The 22,636-nt window shown below is 39.4% G+C and overlaps 1 protein-coding gene across 1 annotated transcript; it reads right to left on the reverse strand.

Moving 5' to 3' along the window:
• Nucleotides 1-1,230: 1,230 nt before the first annotated feature.
• Nucleotides 1,231-22,567, reverse strand: LOC140931210 (ATP-binding cassette sub-family B member 6-like). Its single transcript, XM_073380974.1, has 20 exons — nucleotides 22,448-22,567; nucleotides 20,218-21,069; nucleotides 19,356-19,441; nucleotides 18,630-18,721; nucleotides 17,151-17,349; nucleotides 15,817-15,906; nucleotides 14,587-14,708; nucleotides 13,534-13,643; nucleotides 12,966-13,031; nucleotides 11,699-11,824; nucleotides 10,295-10,371; nucleotides 9,621-9,684; nucleotides 8,777-8,862; nucleotides 7,887-8,049; nucleotides 5,984-6,057; nucleotides 5,493-5,593; nucleotides 3,640-3,752; nucleotides 2,142-2,236; nucleotides 1,721-1,789; nucleotides 1,231-1,588 (listed from the first exon to the last, which is right to left on the reverse strand). The coding sequence occupies exons 2-20, from the start codon at nucleotides 21,034-21,036 to the stop codon at nucleotides 1,465-1,467; spliced, it is 2,676 nt and encodes an 891-aa protein (XP_073237075.1). The 5' UTR covers nucleotides 21,037-21,069; nucleotides 22,448-22,567; the 3' UTR covers nucleotides 1,231-1,464.
• Nucleotides 22,568-22,636: the final 69 nt, after the last annotated feature.

Here is a 22,636-nt window from a genome sequence, read left to right on the forward strand (position 1 = left end):
TTTTTGGGGAGTTATTTTAACTCCAAAAAGGAGTTTAAAGAACTCTTTTTCAGGAATAAAAGTGACCCCAGATATTGAGGAGTTAAAATAACTCCAAAAAAGGAGTTATCCTGTACCTAAAATTTTTACTCGACTTTCAGAGTTAAATGAACTCCAAAAAGAGTAAAAACAACCCATGCAAGGAGTAAAAATAACCCCATTTCGGAGTTATTTAACTCCAGACTGGGAGTAAAAAGAACTCTTTTTCAGGAGTAAAAATGACCCCACATTCGGAGTTAAATTAGGAGTTAAAGTAACCCACGAAAAAGGGGTTATCGTGTACCTAAAATTTTGACTCCATTTTTGGAGTTATAATAACTCACTAAAAACCACGGTGCGTATTCTCTATTTTCGAATCCCCATAATACACTCTGTTTGCCCCCCCACCCCCCTCCCCCGAACAAAGTTTTGTATATAATTTGAACACAATGTACTAATGTGTTTCCGTTTGAAACGAATCAATTTGAAAACGCACTGAAATTGATCAAAACGAAAACGAAAACATAATTAATAGTGTGGACGATAGAAAACGCATCAAAATGAAAACGATGACCGAAAATATCACAGGCACGTGTGATTTTAGCATGCGCATTGAGTTCAACTTACGTCACAACGTGCAATTCAATCGTTTTCTGACGTTCGAGTGAGGACAGTCGAAAACGCATGAAAACGGTAGAGTAGACGAGAATCGATCGATATGTTTTCGAGGACAACGCATTAGCGTGGAAAGGGCCTTGGAGGTGAACAGAGTGTATTTGGAGGGATTCGAAAATGGTCATTTTCAAATAAATAAGCTACTAAAGAACGGACTAGAAACTTGCACGTATAATAAATGCGTCAGGGAAGAAGGAAAAATAGCTATTTTTACTTCTTCCCTTCCCATGGGACCGCGCGCGCGCCTCAACTAAATTCCCAATCTTCTCTCACCCCCAAAACACTTAAATAGCGACTGGGTAAGAGTCTGTAAATGCGTGGAGCAGTATGGAAACGTTACCTACAATATCAATTGACGTTTGAACATCAAAATAATTACAGTTTCAAAGATAATACATCACCACTTCACTACATTAAATTTACACAGTTTTAAATAAAGTTAAATAAGTTAACAGAGACCACAGTGCTGCTCGACCTTGCTAATCTTAAATCTAGCCTGATATACACTAGGTCTATGGCTCCCCTTAAAATGATAGATCTAGTGCATATCTAAGGCTAGTACCTAGTGCATATCTAATGCATGTCTACATATGTCTACTGAGCAGTATTTTCCTGTGGTAATGTTCATAATGCTGTGCAAAGTAGTTCTAACTTTTAGCTTTGCTGCATCACTCAGGTGGATGGCGATGAGTAGAGCTCTCCTGAAGTGCTCGTTATTGTTAACTCTTCAATTCTCCCATGCACTCTATCATTATTTTTACTTCGGACTCGTTATTCATCTCTGGACTCCTCCCCACTGTCTGTGATGCCTCCTTCCTTCTCATTCATTTCCGCTTTCTGTTGTTGCAGCCACATGTTAGCGTACACCCCACCGTCTGACACCAGCTCATCGTGTCTGCCGTTAAAAAGATAAACATCATGAAGCCGCGTCTTTTCTATTCGACGACTGTGGACGAGTCATCCAGTTACTCAAAAGTCAACAAGTCAGTCATTTACCAGGTTCCAAGTGCAAGCAAAATCAACTTACCTTCCGCGTTCAATTATTTCGCCATCGTGGACGACCAGAATCTGATCCGCGTTTATAATTGTGGATAACCTACAATTGTTACAGAAAGAGGATTGTAAATGACTCTCCGGCAATTGGCTCCTTGGAGTTCACACATCACCCTTTGCGATTGAAAATCTCGCACAACATTGTCAAGCAGTCAGAGTTTAATTAATTAAAAACCTATAGCTTGCTCGCACGTGTTTGCCAGTGCTTTTTATGCACGTGTACACACTTCCCGCACAAGGGCAGATAACCTTTATTCGACCTGTCCCATACTTTTTACTAGCAAACGAGGCATTACGTTAAATATAGGATTTGTAGGAGTGGTGTCATCGCACTGAGGACTTGTAATCAATAATCAAGCGTGAACGAAGTAAAACTTCACTGCTACTTTATTTACCTGTGAGCGACGACAATAGTAGTTCTGTTGATACACATGTTGTTCAGTGAAGCTTGAATATTACGCTCGGTTTGTGTGTCCAGGGCAGAAGTGGCCTAAAGTGATAAAACAACAATAAGTCACTTAATAAACGCATGGAAAAAACAGAGTTATGATACGCGGAAAAAAATATGTCCTTCAATGTCTAACCCAGTGTCGATGTTAAATACGGGGGTACGTAGTTCACCCTTTTTTCTGAAAGGTGTTTACGAAAAATCAGAACCTGCTGGCTCAACGGGTCACTTTGAACAACTCAGTGAGCATTTTTTTTAGAGAGTTTTTGTCAAAACCAATCAATGCCGTGCATACTATTTAGCAATAGACGGATCTGACTGAACGGTCTCTTAACGACTCAACTGGTCTGGCCCGCCAGTTCTGCCTAATGGTAAACGCCCTATGCAAAGTCTTTCAATTAATCCAAGACTTAACGATAACTACGGAAGAATTTTGGGCACGTCTAAGGACGACAATCGAAAGACGATTTCACTGATATCTTCACTCATCAATTAATAACAGGTATTGTCACCTGGCCCTTCAATGAAGCACAATTCCTTAGATTAGTGTTATAAACGGAACCGAAAATGTCCATTTCAGTTTACAGAAAGTTCACTTGGATTCCAAGACGAGGACGGTTTAAGGCCGATTTGGACAGTACGATTTTTGCTTACGACTATCGTGCGCGACTAGCGTACGCATGACTTCACGTCAGATCTTGTCGTCTAAATTAGACCCACGACATCCGTACGACATGTGTAGATGGTCGAAAGTCATGACGTACGCTAGTCGCGCACGATAGTCGCAAACAAAAATCGTACCGTCTAAATCGGCCTTAAGACTACGTTCACACGGCAACGGACGGTTGAAAATCCGGACGTTTAGGTCAGTGTTGGGTTCACACGGAACCACCTTGACCGTAAGAAAATTTAGACGCCCAGCCGTTAAATTGTTCGTGAGAACAGAGCGAAAATGTTGAACAGTTCCGTGTGAACGAAGATTCCGTTCACATTTTTCAGCCGGTCGAAAATTTGTCCGGGGCCTTGTCAAGGTAGCCAAGAGGCTGAGAATTTATTAATAGTGAGTTAACGCAACAGGACGGCAGGACGAAGAGGACCGCAAATCGCTTGTGCGTGACGAACGTGACAAGGTTATTACTTGCGTATTTTGTCGTTATATTCACTAACATCAATGTTTTCTGGTCTTTAAAAAAAGGATCTGTTTTAAAAAGAAAGTGATTTTGGCTAAAAGTTATTTCAACCAAATTTATTGTCATGCTTGTCACTCTCGGTTTGCCGTCTTTTTTCCTCTCCCCTCCTGTTGCGTAAGTTCACTAATACTACTAAAAATAACCGTGCCAACGCTTCTGGTGAAAAAAAAGTAAAATTAAGCTTTACGAGGTGTCTACTTTCTTAGAATGCGCGAAAAATTTAAGTGAAATCTCGTCGTCTTAGTCGTCCTTTACCTCATCTAAGAGAACAAGCGGCGGATTCTTCAACAAAGTTCTCGCTATTGCCACTCGCTGCTTCTCGCCTCCGCTCAGCTTCAACCCACGTTCACCAACGATCGTTTCATATCCTGGGACAGGAGAGATGAAATAAGAAATATTCACACACGGATAAACGTATTTCCTCAAATAGGCAACCTTATCCATATAAGCGCCCCATTCCTTCCCCTCACGCTCATATTTTTGAGACCTTTAGATTCGAGCACGAGAACGACTACGACTAGGAGATTTGATTTTAAGTCTTTTGCGCGTTCGCAAAAAATAGACACTCCGGTAATCTTTATCGTATTTTTGTCCACCAAAAAAGTTAGCACTGTTTGAAGAAGGTTTTAAAAGCCCTCTCTGATCCCAAAGTGATAAAACTTCTAACATTCAATAACTTGTTCTCACCACTACGACATTCTCGCAAAAATTCGTAGTAGAATGACGACAGCTATCAGGTTTTCCCGCCAAAATGACGCTGGTTCACGCACCAGTACTACTTAGTATTGAGAAACTCTCGTACTCGTAGTCGTCCTCGTCTTAGAATCTAAAGGTCTCAATTCACATTATCATTATCATTAGATAACATTGACCTCAACCTGGTTGGGGTCCAGCGGTTTTAGTGAAAACAAAGGTTTGGGAGGGGTGCTCAGTCTTGCGGGCAAACCTGGTCTGGGTCATTGCTATTTAAGAATTTTCCATTTAATGGGACTAAATGCAGTTAAGGCAAGTTTAACCTTAAGACAAGACAAGGCAACGCAGGCAGTTTCTGTGCGGGGTTGCCGTTGGAGACTTCAGGGCTGTTATCTTTGCAATGCTTGCTTTGTACAGCTGATCGTTGCAGACCATTTTGCATTCGAGCATCTCGGCAGCTGACGGATTTCCATCACGCCATGAGTGCTTTCGAATAAATCCTTTAAAAAGGTATTTGGCAAATATCGGTGTCGGTGTACTTAGAAGAGCCGAAAATTCAGACAATGTTGTTGACGATAGGGGCCTTCGGACACCCCAGGCGCCCGACTTCCCAACCATACGATGCCTCACTCCCCCGCAGAGGCTCCGCCGGGTATCCCAATAAAAAAGCGAAAAAAAAAGAAATCGCGCGGGGATCTCTTTTCCCTTCCCATCATGCTCCGCGCACTTTCGTGTTTCTTGTTTCCTTCTCTCCAGCTTCCCTACGACACAACGACGGCGGCGACGGCAACGAGAACGGCAAAAAAGCAACAGGTTTATTCGTCACTGCACGACTACAACGTGAAAGTGCCTAATTTCACGTTTTGTCGAGGACGGGAACACAAGACACTGCACTTTAATACAGTCCTTAAGAATTCAACTCCAGAAAAATTTGGCAACATTTGACGAACTGGAATAAGAGCGATAAAGTTTGAGGCAGAGCGAATTCACTTTTTAAGTCGCCGTCGTTGTTGCTTAAGCTCCCCCAAAAGTCCTTTGCAGAGGAGAGAGATACGACAAGGTTATTTTAAAATTTGAGAAATACAGCAAAAGCAGAAAAACATTAAACACTTTATGACTGCTCCCGAGGGAAACAGTTAATTTTGTTTCCCGAGAATCTCAATGTTTCCCGAGGCCTTAAAGTTACTTGTTATTCAGCTGCAAATTCATTAAACCTCGCTGTAACGGCGGCCGTCGGTCAACATTCGCGGGTAACAGTGCGCTGTTACCCTCTGACTTCATAGACTTTGCAATGTTGCCCACTCAGAGATTTTTGACGGGAAACAGTTTCATTGTTAGATGTCATGTAACCTAGAAGTAACCAACGAGAGCGCGCTGTGGGAAAACATTTCTGACTATATAACATGTGTTCTTACCGTTCGGGAAGGTCAGAATTCTAGAGTGCATATCTGCAGCTGACGCAGCTTCCTCCACGTCACTATCTGCAGCACCTATCCTGCCATACCGGATGTTATACCTAACATGAATAACCACAGCTACCATTAATATTACGGAGTGGAAATATCAGCCGGATAATATCAGAAGCAGGGTTATATGCTTCTGATAACATACATGCAGTCAATGTTAGTGGAGGAGACTGGTTATGAAAGGCAGAATACATCAAATATAAAACAGCAGTGCTGCAATTTTTGTTGGAATCTCCCTGACGGTGATAAAAAAAATACATGGGCGTTCCTTCAAAGGGGCCGTGGTTAGAATGCAAAACAGTCCGTATTTTTGCGTAGGTCAGGAACGCACGAGCGGTCAAACGAAAGGTCTCGAGCGAGGGAGAAAAGGAAGAATGAGACTGGCGGGCGACGCGTAGAGCGCGTGAGGCTCGCTCGCTTCGCGCCTTTTAAAAAAATACCTGATATCGTTGTTAAACAGAACCGTGTCCTGGGGAACCACGCCTATGGTCTTCCGCAGAGACTTCTGGGTAACCTAGTTCAACGCAAGATATTCATTAAAAACATGCAATTTAACGGAGCGAACATTAAGCCCTCTCCCGATCACAAAATGATAAATTTCTAACATTTGATAACTTGTTTCCGTCTCTAAGACATTTGAGAACTTTAGATTTGAGGACGAGAAAGGGTACGAGATTTAACTTTAATGTTTTTTTGCATGCTCTCCAAAAAAATACACCCGGAAAGCTTCATTTTACTTTTTTTTCACCGAAAAAGTTAGTACGGTTATTTATACTGAAGGAGGTTAAACCCTCTCCCGATAGCAAAATGATAAAACTGCTTACATTTGATAACTTTTTCCCGCCACTACGACATTCTCGCTATAAGGGAAAGTTCATTTAATATGACAAGGGGGGGGGGATGAAGATATTGAGGGGGGGCTCCGAAAATTTTTAGACACCCGAAGGGGGGGCTCTGAAAAAATTGTTGCGCTAGGAGGGGGGGCTCCGAAAATTTGTATACTTCAAAACCAACACATGACATCATCATACAGATCGGATGGTTTTCAACTCAACAATTTTTTAAAATGACCTGTGCAACTCAGCTATATCACGTGGTTTACAGATGTAACAAATGTAGTCTCAGTAATTATTACACTCTTGTTCATCCCAAAAATGCTTTAGAAAATTTCAAAAATTAGAAATGCTCAAACTTTTTATAATAAAACCACACTGATTCAACAAGATTTCAAAATCTGCTAACGGGAACTTTAAAAACGATGACTCTGTAACAAGAAATGTTAAGAAATGAAGGAGGAGGGGGGGCTCTGAAATTTTTTCAACTACCAAGGAGGGGGCTCCTAAAAAATTGAACCGCTAGCGAGGGGGACTGCTAAAATTTCAAGCTTCGAGTTTCAATATCTTCATCCCCCCCCTTGTCATATTAAATGAACTTTCCCTAACCCGTTTTAGAATGACGACGGCTATCACGTTTTCCCGCCAAAATGACGCTGGTTCACGCGTACGCGCACGCAATACTACAGTCTCAGACAAAAATAGTTGGGACAGTTAACGCAAAAGCCCTTTTTTCCCTTCCCGTGCTTCTCTTTTCCCTTCCAATGTTGTTTATTGCGATTCAGTCGGCAAATCGTGTACACCAACATGTTGTTTATTGCGATTCAGTCGGCAAATCGTGTACACCAACATTAGTGAACTTACGCAATAGGACGGGAGAGGGAAGAAGACGGCAAACCTTGTGTGACAAGCGTGACAATAATTTTGTTTGAAATAACTTTTCGCCAAAATTCACTTTCCTTTAAACAGATCTTTTTGTAAAAGACCAGAAAACATTGATGTTAAGTGAAGATCACGACAAAACACGTAAGAAATAGCCTTGTCACGTTTGTCACACACGAGCGTTCTGCCGTCCTCTTCTTCCTGCCGTCCTGTTGCGTAAACTCACTATTGAAGGGAGGAGAACACACAAAAACGTCCCAACAATTTTGTCTGAGACTGTAGGGAGCTTAAGCAAAAGCGTTTTTGAGCGACGCACATCAACCGGAAGTGAGGCCTTTTCCTTTATAATATGACTTGACGCCGCCAAATTTGTATTGCTAAGTGTCTTTACTCTTATAGAGACGATTTGGCCGAAGCCCAAACCACTGCCCATGAATGTAAAAGGCCCACTTCCGGTTGACGTGCGTCACTCAAAACCGTCTGTGCTTAAGCTCTCTACTTAGTATTAGCGTACGCGCGCGCAATACTTTGTATTGAGAAAATCTCGTACACGTAGTCGTCCACTACCTCGAATCTAAAGCTCTCTATATATCACGAGTAAAAGGAGTAAGAATGGTTGTCGACTTACCTTTGCTATGTTTTGTCCATCAATGGAAATGACACCAGAGTCCAGATCGTAGAATCTGTACAATAACCTGATAATGGTGCTTTTTCCACTTCCCGAAGGACCAACTAGTGCCACAGTCTGACCAGGATACACAGTGAAACACACGTCTTTTAGAATCTGTTTTCTGTGAAATACGGTGTTAAATTAACAGTTACCAAGTAAAAGAAAAAATAACGCTCGATAGGTTAGCTACTGTGGTCAATTTTACTGTTACTTCACAAAAATAAATGTTATACATTTGAACTACAAAACGAACAACATGTACAAACTTTATGGCGATTTACCTTATTCTGACTTAATTTCGCGAATATTTAATTTTGCGATTTTGAGGGAAAAGTAGAATTGGAGCGTATTAAATTTCGCGATTTTAAAGGTAGCTTTGACCTCAAAATAGTAACAAATAATTTCATCGCAAACAACAGCAAACAAAGACAATTACAAACAAAACAAGCTAAACATAACAAAGTAAGGGCTAAATAGGTGCCGCAAATAGTAAGACAGTAAAATATTACATGCAACACTACATTCTGGCAGACATGATATGGAGGTCCTTATTCTGTCCATGTTATACTTCTTTTATTGATATGTATAAGATTTTAATCTTCGCGAGGATTAGATTTCGCCAGAAACTCATAAGGGGTTGTTCAACCCCTTATGAGTTTCTGATTTCGCAAAATATTAAATTTCGCGATTTTTCCCAAATTGCGTAATTTGCAAATTTAACACTCGCGAAATTAAGTGAGAATAAGGTACAAGGAGTTTGGTAATTTCTCAGTGCATGCAGGGTGGATGATGACAAAAAAATTTTTGCTGGAAATCAGTTTCATTCAGAGACAATCAAACAAACTTACTCCGGGTTATATGAAAAGTTGACATGCTGAAACTCTATCAGACCATTGGTGACTCTGATATCTGGAGCATGGGGCTCATCTATCACCTGAAACGAAATATTTATAGATTGCAAACAAGAACAATAACGAAAAGACCAAAAATGGGTATTTATTCTCAAGCTAGCTTTGCCAGTTGGAAAAATGAAGCAAATCCTTCTCTCTCTTTGACAAAGCTAGCTCGGTCAAGGTGATTCGATCTTGGCATGCTGTATGTACATATCTGTTTTCGCATTGGCTAAGAGCCTACAGCTAATATTGGAAATCAGCACAACCTCATGATTACTTTCGTTCTCTGCCAGCAGATAACAGACCAATCTGTAGGTTGCGTGAGCAATGTATGATTTCCAAAGCTATGTCAATTCAGTTCTTTGCGACGGTGTTGTTATTTTCTTCAAAACAATGTATAATAAAACAATTACTAGATTCGGTTTTTGTGATATCCTAAATAATAAAGATTTCAGGCTTCAGCTTGGCTGAAAACACTTACCTTGACCTTGATTATTCTAGATATTACAAAAACCTCATCCAATAAGAATGTTTAAAATTAGGGGCCATTACTAGGAAGTCAATAATAGCTGATGGCTCACTAAAACAGACACATTATTCAGAAAAGGCCTTTGCTTGTAACTGTTTTCTTAATTTTATACCCAGCAACAAGAAAAATAACCATTAAAAAAGTCAAAAATTGACCAAGGGATAAAGCTGAAACCTACCTTACCAGTAGGAAAATTATCTGCAATATAAATGATTATATTATGATATTATTTTTTCACCCGCAAGGTAGGTTTCAGTTTTACCTACACACCTGTCGTTTCTGCTGAAACAAGTCAAACATGTTTTCCATGTCAATGAAAGACTGTTGAATCATCCTAAAAATAAGGTGAAAGAAACAGGTATTCTTAGTAACAAATGTTAAGCCAGTTCTCTTGTCTTGATACAACCAGAAATAAAGCTCCATGCACCGTGCCGGTTGACTTGAACACAATGCTAAAAGGGGTACGTCATGAGGATATTGGTGTTTTAGGTCAATTCTTTGCTGAAGTCATTACTATAAGTGCCTTTACACATATGCAAAATTCTCCTGTAGAGTTAAGAGGAAGATATCCATGAAACAAATTTCACCAGAGAGCATTAAGCACAGTAGTTTTGGGTTATTTTCGAAGGCACAGTATTAAACCCTGAAAAAAATAGCACAGCGTTTTAATCCATGTCCATCCTTGCCACCTGTAGCAACAGACGACAGGAAACAGTTTCAATGCATAATTATAGTTTTAAATAACAAAACTGGACCATTCTTTTTGGAATTCAATTGATGCGAAGACAAGAACTTGTAGCCTTTTAAAAAGATAGCAAATTGCCTGAAGCAGTCCCTTGGCACTAGAATTCATTTTAAAAGCCTCTACATCCTAAAATGATGCATGAATGACTCTGAAAAATCTCTCTTATCCCAATTTTTTTCTACACATCCCAAGCTCTTACCTGTAGTAAGTTCCAAAGTAGTTTAGGGGCACGTACAGCTGTGTGGTGTATGTCACAAACAGAACAAAATCTCCAACCTGCAGAAAAAACAGTGCACAGAAAAACTCATGGTGCTGTGGAACAAGATATCCATTGGTCTGGGTTTAGAACCAACACGTCTCAGAAAATTCTAGTTCAGTTACAAAGTTTTGCTTTAGAGACCCTCACTGTGGAATTCCCCTCAAATGAACTGAAAAGATTAGCCTGTGAGCAAGCTCTCCGGGGTGCTCTGGTGATGGGGTGGGAAAAGAATGGAGAGTTTGCAACTACGTCTCTGAAACTTGAATTCCACCTCCATTTCTCCTGTGGCTACCCGTCGACTGACCTGACCTGACCCGGGAAGCGGAAACGATTGCAAATGTAAACAAACATTGAAAAACACGTGCCAAGGGTAATGATGTCATTACTAATGTCATCTTCGCCAATCAGCATTTCGCATTGACTTTTTCGATGCAGCTATTCAAATTCCAGAGACATAGTTGCAAGCTCTCCTTCCTTATCATGCCCCGCAGCCAGAGCGCCGTGGAGAGCTTGCTCGCAGGCTATGAAAAGATAAGCCAAAATCTCCCTCGTACTGTAAGATAAGCTACACTTGGGGAAGAGAGAGTCGGGCTATAGAATTTACAATGATTTAGTAGCAAGAGCACAGATCTGAATAACATTGGTAGAGTGCAAAGCTACAGCAGAAAGTAAGACATAATTTTCTGTAAATTTGAGGGGCAACCATAGTTCACAGAAATAAGATGCAAAGCGGCTGGCTACATTGGGTTAAGGTGAACCACTTGTTTAAATTACAAATAACTATCACAACTTGTGACACTCCTCTAAGATTTATTCAATAAATCAGCATTCTTTAACCAACTTTTGAACACCTTATTGGCAAAAACACGTCATGGAGTCATTCATGATCACATTATTTTACACTACTTTCCGTTTAACTTAACGTTTTGGAAAATGACTAGGTATGACTTGCAATATTGCATCTGAGGTACAAAGACAGCAGTTAAAATAAAGAAACATAAGTAAGATACTACTCATGCACAAAAATGTTTTTAAACAAGGTAGTGAATTTCAAGGATTTTTCAAGACCTTATAAAGAAATCAAGTACTTTTCAAAAACCTTAACCAAATTTAAGGAATTTTCAAGACAAATACTATAAATTCAAGACCTTTTCAAGATTGTATGAACCACGAAGGGTAGGGCAAGATATCCTTTAACTAAATCATTAACTATGACAAGTAAGAAATGGCCTTCGGAAAGCAAAATGAGAGAGCTTCTCGACCAAAGGACAAACTGCAATTCAAATAATTATTATTGTTTTTCGAGCCCTGACACATGGCTGGAATCTTATTACCAGTGCTTACCCCTAGACTTCCGTCAACAACTAGCTTGCCACAATAGAGTGTTCCAGCCAAAAGACCAGCAGTAATTACACTGTTCTGAGCAGTGTTCAGCAGTGCAAGAGATGCAATGGTCTCCCACTCACAATTCTGAAAGAAAAGTGAAAATCAAAGAATCCAACAAGATAAGTAAAAGCATTGTAATGTAAAATCATAAGGCGTGGTTCTCATATGCTGCAGATCTACTTGCAACATGGCAACTGGTACTGCCTGGAAACTGTTCTGCTATATTGGAACATATGCTGCCAGTAACAAGAAACCTAGAAGGCCTAAGCCGGCATGCCCGCGAAGTTGAACACAAGTCATCATCACAGGCATGCTGGCTATAAAGACCGTCATGACCTCAGTTGCTGGCGACTCCTGTTCTTATATCGCCTCAGTACCCCAGGTAGCAGGTAGATCAGCGGCATATGAGAACCAGCCTTACGACTTGTGCAAAGCAGTCATAGTATTTAAGGTAAACAAGCACAGTGTTATTGTGTACTCAACTTAAATATTAGCCTTTTGCATTTTTACTTACTGCACATCTCTTTCACCGTCAAAAATTGCTACAGAGCCCTATATGGATCATCACAATGAGTACTGTCATCTAAAAACTAAATTTAATTTTTTGTTTTCAAGTCAATGATATTAAAAACGAACTAAATAATCCTGTGTTAACAACTGCAACTCTGCTTACTGGAGGTGGGTGCCCGGGATGACCACGGGCTTCCACTTTTGACAAAGCCAGCCCATAGACAGAGTTACACCCCCATGGTTGGTAAACTTGTGCCTTCCAACCATGAGCCCCCACACCAATGGAACCAGGCACCTGTCACACTGATTTATCGGTGGAAAAATAAAAGGTGGGGGGAGTAATGGGAGTAAATCCAAAAGATGAACAAAGCGAGTAGTCTCCAAGAAACGCCATACAAAGCATGTGCAGCTGATGCAAGCAAGGCTGACCATGCTTGAGCCAATGCACTGATAGCTGACTGACAGTAAGCGAGGGCACTCCTTGTTGTTAACTGCATTACATTTCATTTATCGTCAAGATTTAGTTGAAGATTACAAGATTACAAGCTGAAAACACAATCATAAACTGGTGATTCTCATCTTCCCCTCCTCTAAACACTGATTGAATACACCTTACAAGCCCTGCTAGTCATCCAATCTTTCAAAAGGCAAAATTGAGGAAATTAAGAAGAAGGAAAGGGCATGTGGAAGTAAAAAGGCACACACAACTCTTTACCTGGTAGTCCTTTATTGCATCATCAAGTCTCTCCACTTCAAAGTCCTCTCCACTGTAATACTTCACCTGAAAAAGAATGGCTAACCCTTTCACACCTAATTGTGACTAAAGTAACAAATCCCCCCCCCCCCCTTCCAAAGGAAAAAGTCCAAATTTCTTAAAGTTAGATTCCAAGATTTAAATATTAAATACTATGCAAAGTTCTGCCCATGAGGTTTCATTTGAATGGAAACATCATAGGCTATTTTCCACAGACTCAAAAGATAAAGTCAGGGCTGTGATCTAGCCATGCCCGGTGGCCCGTGATACCTTACCTTTGTGCTTGGGTGACTAGTAAAGCTTACTTTTTCATAAAAATCATGGGCAGCCTGGATGTGACAGATTCAGAGCACTGGGCTCCCTTTGGCATATTTTAAAAGCCAAAAACCCTCCACAAAAGCGATAACATCAACTACTGGTCACTATAATCACAAACACAAGCCTACAATGTAACATGTTAGCAAAGCTTTTGCTGATGTAGAACACAAAAAGGCAACTTGCAAAAAAAAAATTTTGCTTGAAGGCTTACAGTTTCAAAGTTCAGCAAAGAATCTACAGCTTTAGCCTTGGCACGGTTATCTTTCTCGTTCATCTCCCGCCGGTACTTTGTTCGCCATTCAGTGATCCACACAGTGGCAACTGAGAGAACACAATAAAGTTAATAAATGAAGTGTTTTAAGACAATGCCCTGATATATTATGGCATTAAGATGTAGCATCATGAGGAGTTTTTAACCATTTTACTGCCAAAGGTAACCAAAGTCCAAGTTTGACAAAAAACATCTCAATTTCATTTTTGTAAAATGTCGAAAAACAAATAACACCATGTGAAGGTACTGCTGAAGTGCTTTTACTTTTCTGGCCATATCGTAGATGTTTGTCTACAGGCATGAAAGATAAAACCACCTCAGGAAACTTCATCATTCACTCTGGCTGTGAATGAGTTAGACTGTTAAGTACAACAGTCCACATTTTAGATGGTACACAATTCACCATTTTTCACATACACCACAATGCACCTTGTTTACTCCCCAAAATTTTGCATAACTATTACCTTTGATTTTTCTTGGAATGACTGAAATAGCCTAAAGAAACTGGAAACAATGTTTATGCAATTTTTTTTTTTTTCGGGGGGGGGGGTGGGTAAACACTTGGTGCAATATGGTCTATGTGGAAATGGTGAATAATACACCCTTAGAAACAAAAAAGAGGGTAAAATTTTAAGTGACTCTTTCTCTTTTATCATCAAAACATTTCATGAATGTTTATTATGTTACAACCATCACAGCAATGTTCAGGACACATGAGCTAGCCACAAACCACAATGTTGCTGCTTGCTGGCTTAGTTTTCTCGCACTTAATTGGCTTTCTCCTTGAAACACAATAACAATTGCAGAAATACTTCCAGTGTTCATGGTTTTCTGGGTTCCACAGTTACATTTACATTAATTGATTCATTGATCTAATTGCACAATCTACACAATTTTAATATGAGAAAAAGGAGTTAAATGATTGACTCTAGAATGGAATATTGAGTTTTGTACTCATTTATTTTTAATACTGCAAATACTAATCAGTCTTACCTATGTAAAGAAACATGGTTAAGAAGACAAGTAATCCAAACCAGCCATTGAAAGCAATGATGAAATACACAATAGCCACTCCAATGTCAACAAATGTAGGGAGAATATTAAACAAAAGGTAGCTAAAAATACAAAAAAGTCAAAGAACAGTCACGCACGTTTCGGAAAACAACATAAAGTTCTCTCTGCTCAATCAATAAATTCCTGCTACGGTAAAAATAAGGCCTTTCCAAGACGCTTAAAACCATAGACATGATTGGTTGACTTGTTCCTGAAACTTTCCAATATTATTAAATCCCCTGAGGCAGACTAAGAATCCCAGAATGAGGCAGACACATTTATTAAAATTGAAAAGTAGAGCTGGTCCAAGTACATCACCTTTTGAGAGACATTATCAGGGACATCATAATGTACAGTGTTCTCACCAGGATTTTACATTGAGGAGTCCCAGGGTCCCCTCTGAGGAGAAATAGGGGCCCTGTAACAACATTAGGGAGCCCGCACTCCAAAGAGTCTGTTACTTGAAGTCCTTACCCGATCCAATGTGGCAGATGGGGTGTTTATGATTCAATAACGATGTGCTCACATGCACCAATCTTCGCAGTGTACGTGGTAACAATGAAAAATTATAAACTTTGAATCTTTTGATATCATGTTTTTTATTAATTGGACCAAGCAAAATGCTGAGGTGTTGGGTTGACCATTAAAACTACTTAACTGTAGATGTTCTAAAGTCTGTTTGACTCGTAGCACACCCCTATGCCCTAACGGGCACATCTTCTTGGCTTTTTATGTGCCATCTCAGATTTTCTTACAGGAATCCTGCAAGGCCGCAGCCTGGTGAGAACACTGAATTTACGATTGTTTTTAAATTAAATTTTTAAATTAATAAATTGGTTCAACAAATTTAATTGAGAAATTTAAACATTAATCCTTATTTACTGATATATCATACTTTCAAATATAGCAGCCTTACTTTGACCAAACTAGAAGAATTAACCCTTTAAGCCCCAATATCCACATACAAATTCTCCAAACTGATCTCCATACATCTCCCTTAACAATTAGTTGAGAGAATTTGATAAAAGATCAAAGCATTTTCTCTTTGGTGATCATTTTTTATATTCTCACAACCTTATCTCATGATAATGTATGGACACTGTTAGGAGAAAATTGCTGTTGGTCACTATTGGGACTTAAAGACTGAAGCCAAAATAGCTAGTAACTTACTTCAGTAGGTTGTAAATGCTGTTGGCACCTCTGTCCACCATCCTAATCACTTCTCCAGTTTTACGATTCAAATGCCAGCTAAGTGACAGACTGAAAATATTGAAGTCAAAGCAAGTAATCCTTCAATAAGGTTAGGAAAAGCTCACAAAGATTAATCCTTCAAGATGCAGCATTTGTTTTTGCCAAATTTCAATGAAATAATAAAATATTGTAATGCTACAACCCCAGACAAAACCTGTTGAGACAAATCGCGAAAATGCCTATTTTTTCCTGTCATCCCGGCAAAAACTGAAACCTCCGCCAAATGAATGCCAGATTTCCCCCCTCCCCTTATCCAAAGTTGTTTAGGATAGCATGGCAGTTATACACGTTGGTTTTTAGACCAAGACAACTTTGAATAGGGGGTGGGGAGGGGGTTAATTTTTCTGTTTAGAGGAGACGACAGTAGGGGGCAAAAGTTAGAAAATAGATGGAATTGTCTCAACAGTTTTGTCCGGGGTTGTAGTTCTTAGAAAATCAATGTATACTTGATAATCAAAGGGTGCATTCTGTTGGAATGATCCAGACCAACACTACTGATCCAGGATCACTCAGATCGTCGTAAATCAAAGTAAATACCACAAATGTCATCTGGATACAGATTCATCAGTACATTTGATGCAACATGACCCGAGTCATCTGGGATCATAAATCCTGATCTGGATCATTGAAAATCTCACAAAGATTAACACTTTGAGATACTTTTACCAAATTTCATTTTTGTAAATCTGGTTCTTATATATGTTGTGGTTCAATTTTATCCTTGGTTTAAATTTTATTTCCCTTTGTTTTAAACTCATTATCATACATTACCATACCAAAAAACAAAAGGAAATAAATTTTAACTAAGAATAAATTTGAACCACAACATCTATAAATTATTATTACTCATGCTATTTACAAACTTTTTCAAAAAGCTAAAATGCATCTATATTGAATGCATATAATATACATATACATGTATCATATTTTATATAACTTTGAGAGTTATTTTTCTGTTTCCCCTGACAAGAGCTGGCCTTAACCCAATGTTCATAGTTCCTTGACCTCTCCTGTGGGGGGAATGCCTTTATTAAACAAACGCAAATGGTAGATGCCAACAGAGTGCCAAGTGTCTTGACAAACAGAAATTTGGAAAATTGTTCTGTTAAAAAATGTAAAGTCAATTTTCAACAAAATAACTAAAGGAAAGGCAAATAGGTTAGAAAGCCTCGAGTCAGCTCAAAAATTATTCATTAATATTATGCTAAAACTGTGTACGTTTTTTCATTCAAACTTTATGACAAGACGTATACCTGTGGAGATGTGCAAAAAGCCGAACTTGAAGAGTTCTACTGGTAAACTGTTGGATCTTTATCCACAGGAAAGCCTTTATGTTGTTCAGTAACCCAATCCCTCCAGTGCCACCACCCTGTAAAAACCTTAGTGCCACGTAAATCAGAATCAGATGCCAGGGATCAGAGAGTGCAACACTTCCTGGTGTAAGGCGGTTAACTGAAGTGACGGAAAACAGGAAATGTTCAGAGGTGATTAATGTTAAGTCTCTTAAACTTAATCCTTCCTTTACCAGACGGTCCCATCAATAAACCATAACATCACAATTAACAATTCAGCAGAATGTTATATACAAAGTTTCCTGTTGAGCCAAAACTCTTAATGTATTTTTTGATTCCCTACTCATCCCACCCAAGGGTGGGGTCAGTAGGGGATGGTGGTATTCGCTACTCTCATGTTTGTTATCATCAATATCCACACTTGGCTACTGCTTTCAGGCTCTGCATAAATGAATTCAAAATTTCACATTATTAACCCATTTGCCCCTGAGCCGCCCGTAACCGCCCGTAACCACCCGTGCAGATCCACGTCCCTTCTACCGCTTGTGACGTCATCAGTTTTAATGGTCAAGGACAACTTTGTCCACTAATGTGTGCAGAGTGAAGAGATCTTTCAAACCATACCAGAATGAGCAAAATTCAGTCAAGGAGACCAGAGAAAAAGCAAAAAACATGTAACATTGACCTGAAAATTGCCATGAAAATCTTGTTCCACTACCCACCTACCTTTTCTTTCACCTAATCCTAAGATCCTACAAGCTTTCCTAAAAGCTTTTCCCACCAAAAAAAGCCCACTAAATGCCCAACAAAAAAAAACGAGGCAAGAAAAGCGAAAAAAGAGGGGAGGAGAGAAAGAGAGAAACTTCGCAAGCTGATATTTTGCAACTGGATTAGAAGGCCATGAAGTGTACCACCTGCAAACGGCTTTGTGGTAAGTTTTAACTCTTAACAGCATGACAGTGACCAGAAAACCACTTGAGAAGCTTCAAGAGGCGTTTTTCGGCAAAACCTCTAGGGCTGATTGGGTTAAAAATAAACTGGAAATACATTACCACAAAATCCTCGCAAAGCTTTAAAGAATCAGCAGTAATAATAAAGGGAAACAAGCAAAGGGGAAAAAGTGATTAAAAAACTAACAAAAAATTTCCAAATTTTAAAAGAATGGCTTTGCTGGGATTTGAACTTGCTCCCTCTGAATTTGCCATCAGTGAAAATTGATCCTTGACCACTGCTCCAAACACCTGACGTCACAACTGGATGACGTCAACTGCGGACACCCAAGAGATCTATAGAAATATTTGCATCTCCAGTTTCTGCCTCACTGTGCGATCAACGCCCGAAGCGAGCGCTGCGTGTGTGACAAATTTAGAAACCTCACGAGGCAAGGCACCAAACTTTTATAAAATCATTAAGACAAAAAAAAGTAATAATGGAACTCACCGATTATTTTGTACATATAGGGGACAAGAACATTAACTGCACGCCCTGCTCCCAAGAGAAGAAAGCATACAACCACCTTTACTTGAAGGCCCCTATAAACAAACAAGGAAAAGACCTGACTGTGTGGTTTTCAGAATACTGAGACAAAAATCTCTTATCCCATCTTCTCCCTGGGTACAAAATATATTATTTAACAATAAAATATCAATTCAAGAGGCCCTAGTCACCACTAAATATTATTGTAACAAATTACAGCTGAATAGCGTTGGGTGGCCCCAGTTGAATTGATTTTGCCGTTAATTAATGAAAAACAAGCTTTCTTTTGAAAAATGTGGCTAACTATTATTATTATACAGTGTAAATTATCATCATCATCATTATTATCATGGAATTATTGTAATCCTTGGCTTGGTCGTTTAGTCTCAGAAGCACCGAGTCCAAACCATGGACCTTGGGTACCAAAGACTTTACTTGATTGACAGGACCTTTCTGACGATGTGGACTGTTTGTTCAGTGATTTTTTGGAGCTCGCTTATGCCAGTTGTTCCTGGAATTCTGTCAACGTACTTTTCCAGTCCCTTCTTAATGACCCCAAGTGCCCCAATAACAACTGGTATTGTCTCTGGCGGTTTCAAGTCTTTATACTAAGAGAGTTTCTCGACTACCTTAATGGATGTATTATTATTATGTATAACGTATTATTATTATTATCATTATTATTATTACCTGTCTGCAGGCCATAAGAAGGGCCACAACATCTTTGTTTTGTGCCAGATATCTTTAAAGGCTGACTGTCCACGACGGTCAGTTGCCTTAAAGAATAAGATCAGTAACTGGTGAGTGTTGAAAAACATAAAAATACTGTGTATTTCTACTCCCAGACCTTTTATAAATTATAATAAAATGACTAAGACATGCTGTACTTGGTACACTCAGGTTGGCTCAGGGCTGTCATTAAAGTTTCAAATAGCCGGTCTCTTAGGAAAAGCAATCGGTCATTTATTCTACAAATTCTCCAGTGTTTGTAATGTTTGACTTATTTAGAAACTTTAAGTAGCCGGCTGATTTAACAGCAGTAGCCTGCCAAAAAAGCTGGTTCCCAGCTACTAATGGTTGTGATGTAATGATCTCAAAGGTCAGTACACACCAGGCGACAAGTTGCAGCAACAAGTCGCGGAGACAGATCACTCGGTGTGTACAGGTCCGCTGACTAGTTGCAGCAACATGTTATGGTGACAGTGACAAATCGCTTCGTGTGTACTGAAGAAATAATTTGTGAAAATCTTTGTCTCTGCAACAGAATTTTGTCACTGCAACAAGTCACACAAATTATGTCTGATTTGAGTTTTTGCAACATGTCGCTGTGAAAAAAATCTGTTGCAGAGACAAACATTTTCACAAAAATTCTCTAGTACACACATGAAGCAATAATCTGTTGCTGCGACATGTTGCTGCAACTTGTCCCCTGATGTGTACCCACCTTCAGTCTTTCAACTACCTATTTGCAATAGGTTGAATATTTGCCATGGTAATTTACTGTATTGGTTTCTCGCATGAAGAGAGAATACACAGAAAGAATTTTCCCTACCGCGGATCCTTCCAGAAATGTTGGTTCTTCTGTGACTGATACTTGTGATATGGGTGGACGATAAAGCCCTGGTCCCAACATTCCAAACAGAAAGATAAGAGCCATGATGGTATAGCGTGACACAAACAAACCAAATTCTGCTTCGTGGATCCTTGTATTCCTGCCAAACCACCAGTGAGGATTGTGCCATGAGATGAAGGACAAGTTCTCCTTGACAAATGCCAAAGTCCAGAACATGAGCATTCCAAGGGAATGCCTGCTAATGTGAGCCTTAAAATACTGTGCACACTCCACGCGCAGAGCAAAAAATCCTAACATCCAAGTAATGAACATGCTAGCGTCATTAACAATGACATATCCTTGTATTCTGTCAGGCGCAATGGTAGCCTTTGTTATGATATCAATAACAGGAATAAACAAAAGGATGATGTGTAAGAACTGTTGAAATGTGAACAAAAATGATGTGCGATTGTCTCCATGGATTAAATAAGAGGGGTTTGCAATAAACTGCATGGAAGTGTCTTCAAAGTCACAATGTCCATCAAGACGCTTACAATTCAATACGGAGTTACGTGTCTTGTGTTCTTCTCTTACAATTTCCTGAACAGATGGCGATTCCTCATCAGATAACAAAGTATGTCGATTGCTTTCGGCACGGATCTTTCTTTTTTTCCACAGTTGAAGCAGAAATAGAAAGAAGATAAAGAGGAGAAGAACAACAGGGGGTACAGTGCCCATAATGCATCTTGGCAAGCCAGAATCCGTGGATGTATGACTTGTTAAGGTTTCATTAAAATCACAATAATGAGAACAAATCATGGTGATAGCTGATGGTTGTAAATTTATTGTATCCTGTGAAAAAAAAAACAAGGTATATTTTAGTAACAAATTAAAGCGATGAAACTTCCATCTACTAAATCAATTTTTATCATTAATGATGAAGATGAAACCATGACACAGTGACAACAAGCAACAAAAAAGAAACCTTTCTTGATTATTGATTGTACACCATGGCAATTGCATCTTGGGAATTTTCTAGTGGCTTACATGCATAACAAGGGTTGATGTAAACCCCTGTTCTTCTATCTCCCCAACCCTTGGACAAGGTGTGGATTAGGGGGCAAATGAAGGGTATTTGAGAGAAAATACATCTTCCAGAGGATAGGCCAGGATATTGAGAAATTCTTATGTTTATTATTACCCAAAGTGGGATATTGGGTGCTGTTTCCTTATGTTACAAACTTTACAGTGACAAAAGTAATAATTTGCTTTCAGTTAAATCTCAAAATAGAACAGGGTTGCATAACACTATTGTCTTCCAAACAACCCTCAAGTGCGCATCCAAGTTCCCATGAAGCACTGCAAATGACAGTAACCATAGTGCAATGCAGTAGCTTAGAGAGTTCTGAAACTTCTCATTCCACAATTGAAAGTTTTGGCTCTTGAGGAGATTAAATAAGATTCAAAGATCATTCCAGAAAAAAAACCGTTACAAAAGCCCACTCCATCTACCACAACTGCCATCTTGAAAGAAATTTAAAAACTAAGGGAGAAGGGGTAGATCAACCTCTCCCTCTGTCAGTTTCAACATCCATAATGGAGAGGGAGCGTTGGTCACAACAATAGAATCATCACTTGGACTGTGAAGCGAAATACGCCTGCTTTGCAAGCTCGCATAAACAATAATACTCAACTGGACTTGTGCATCGCTCTCACCTGATTTGAAATTACTCGCCCTATAACTCCCTGACTTGTACTCAATTGAGTCCTTTTACCATTTCTAATTATGATATGTCTGTACTAGGTATGTACACATTTGTAATGATGATGCAGCATATTTCTGATAGAACCTTTTTGGGAGAAAAATCCGCCATTAAGAAAAAAAATGGATTCCAAAGAAAAAAATAGTTTTGTTGCATTTTCACTAATCCGTCACTTTATTCCTTATTTTCGAATGGACCACTGATGAGAGCACCAGAGCATACATGTAAAACAGGCTTGCAAAGCCAGCTTTGATGATTCAAATTTATCTGAATGAAAAATATGTATCCACGAGCTCAGTAAACACTATGGGTAGTTTCATCGCACTTTGCTAAACCACAGCCTCGAAGTTTTAGAGAAACGTTGTCTCTGAATTGGAAGAATTAGAGACAGCTGTTCTGGCGCTTTTTTTTGCAGGGTGAAGGCCTCCAGCATGGGGCATTGGAGTGATTGGTTTCATACAAATTACCTTCAATTCTGCGTAAAACGCTAGTTTTGTCTTCACAGGTAAGCAGTAAACTCGAAAGTTGATACTAAAACCATAACTTCTCGAATTCTTTCATTTTCTGCTAGATAGACTAACGAGAAAGCTTACCTTTCAGCCGGGTAGCCACCGATGTAGTCCAAGGACAAAAACTGCAGGCTCATTCAAGTAACC

This window comes from Porites lutea, chromosome 3 (assembly GCF_958299795.1).
Source record: "Porites lutea chromosome 3, jaPorLute2.1, whole genome shotgun sequence".
NCBI lineage: Eukaryota > Metazoa > Cnidaria > Anthozoa > Scleractinia > Poritidae > Porites > Porites lutea.

Bases quoted from the DNA above. Each gene is read 5' to 3' on its own strand.
- LOC140931210 (XM_073380974.1), bottom strand. From the start codon at position 21,036: ATGATTTGTTCTCATTATTGTGATTTTAATGAAACCTTAACAAGTCAT. The intron at 6,058-7,886 runs GTAAGTCGACAA...GCGTTGAACTAG, and splicing joins ATGGACAAAACATAGCAAAG to GTTACCCAGAAGTCTCTGCG. The intron at 5,594-5,983 runs GTATTTTTTTAA...TATTCATGTTAG, and splicing joins CTGTTTAACAACGATATCAG to GTATAACATCCGGTATGGCA.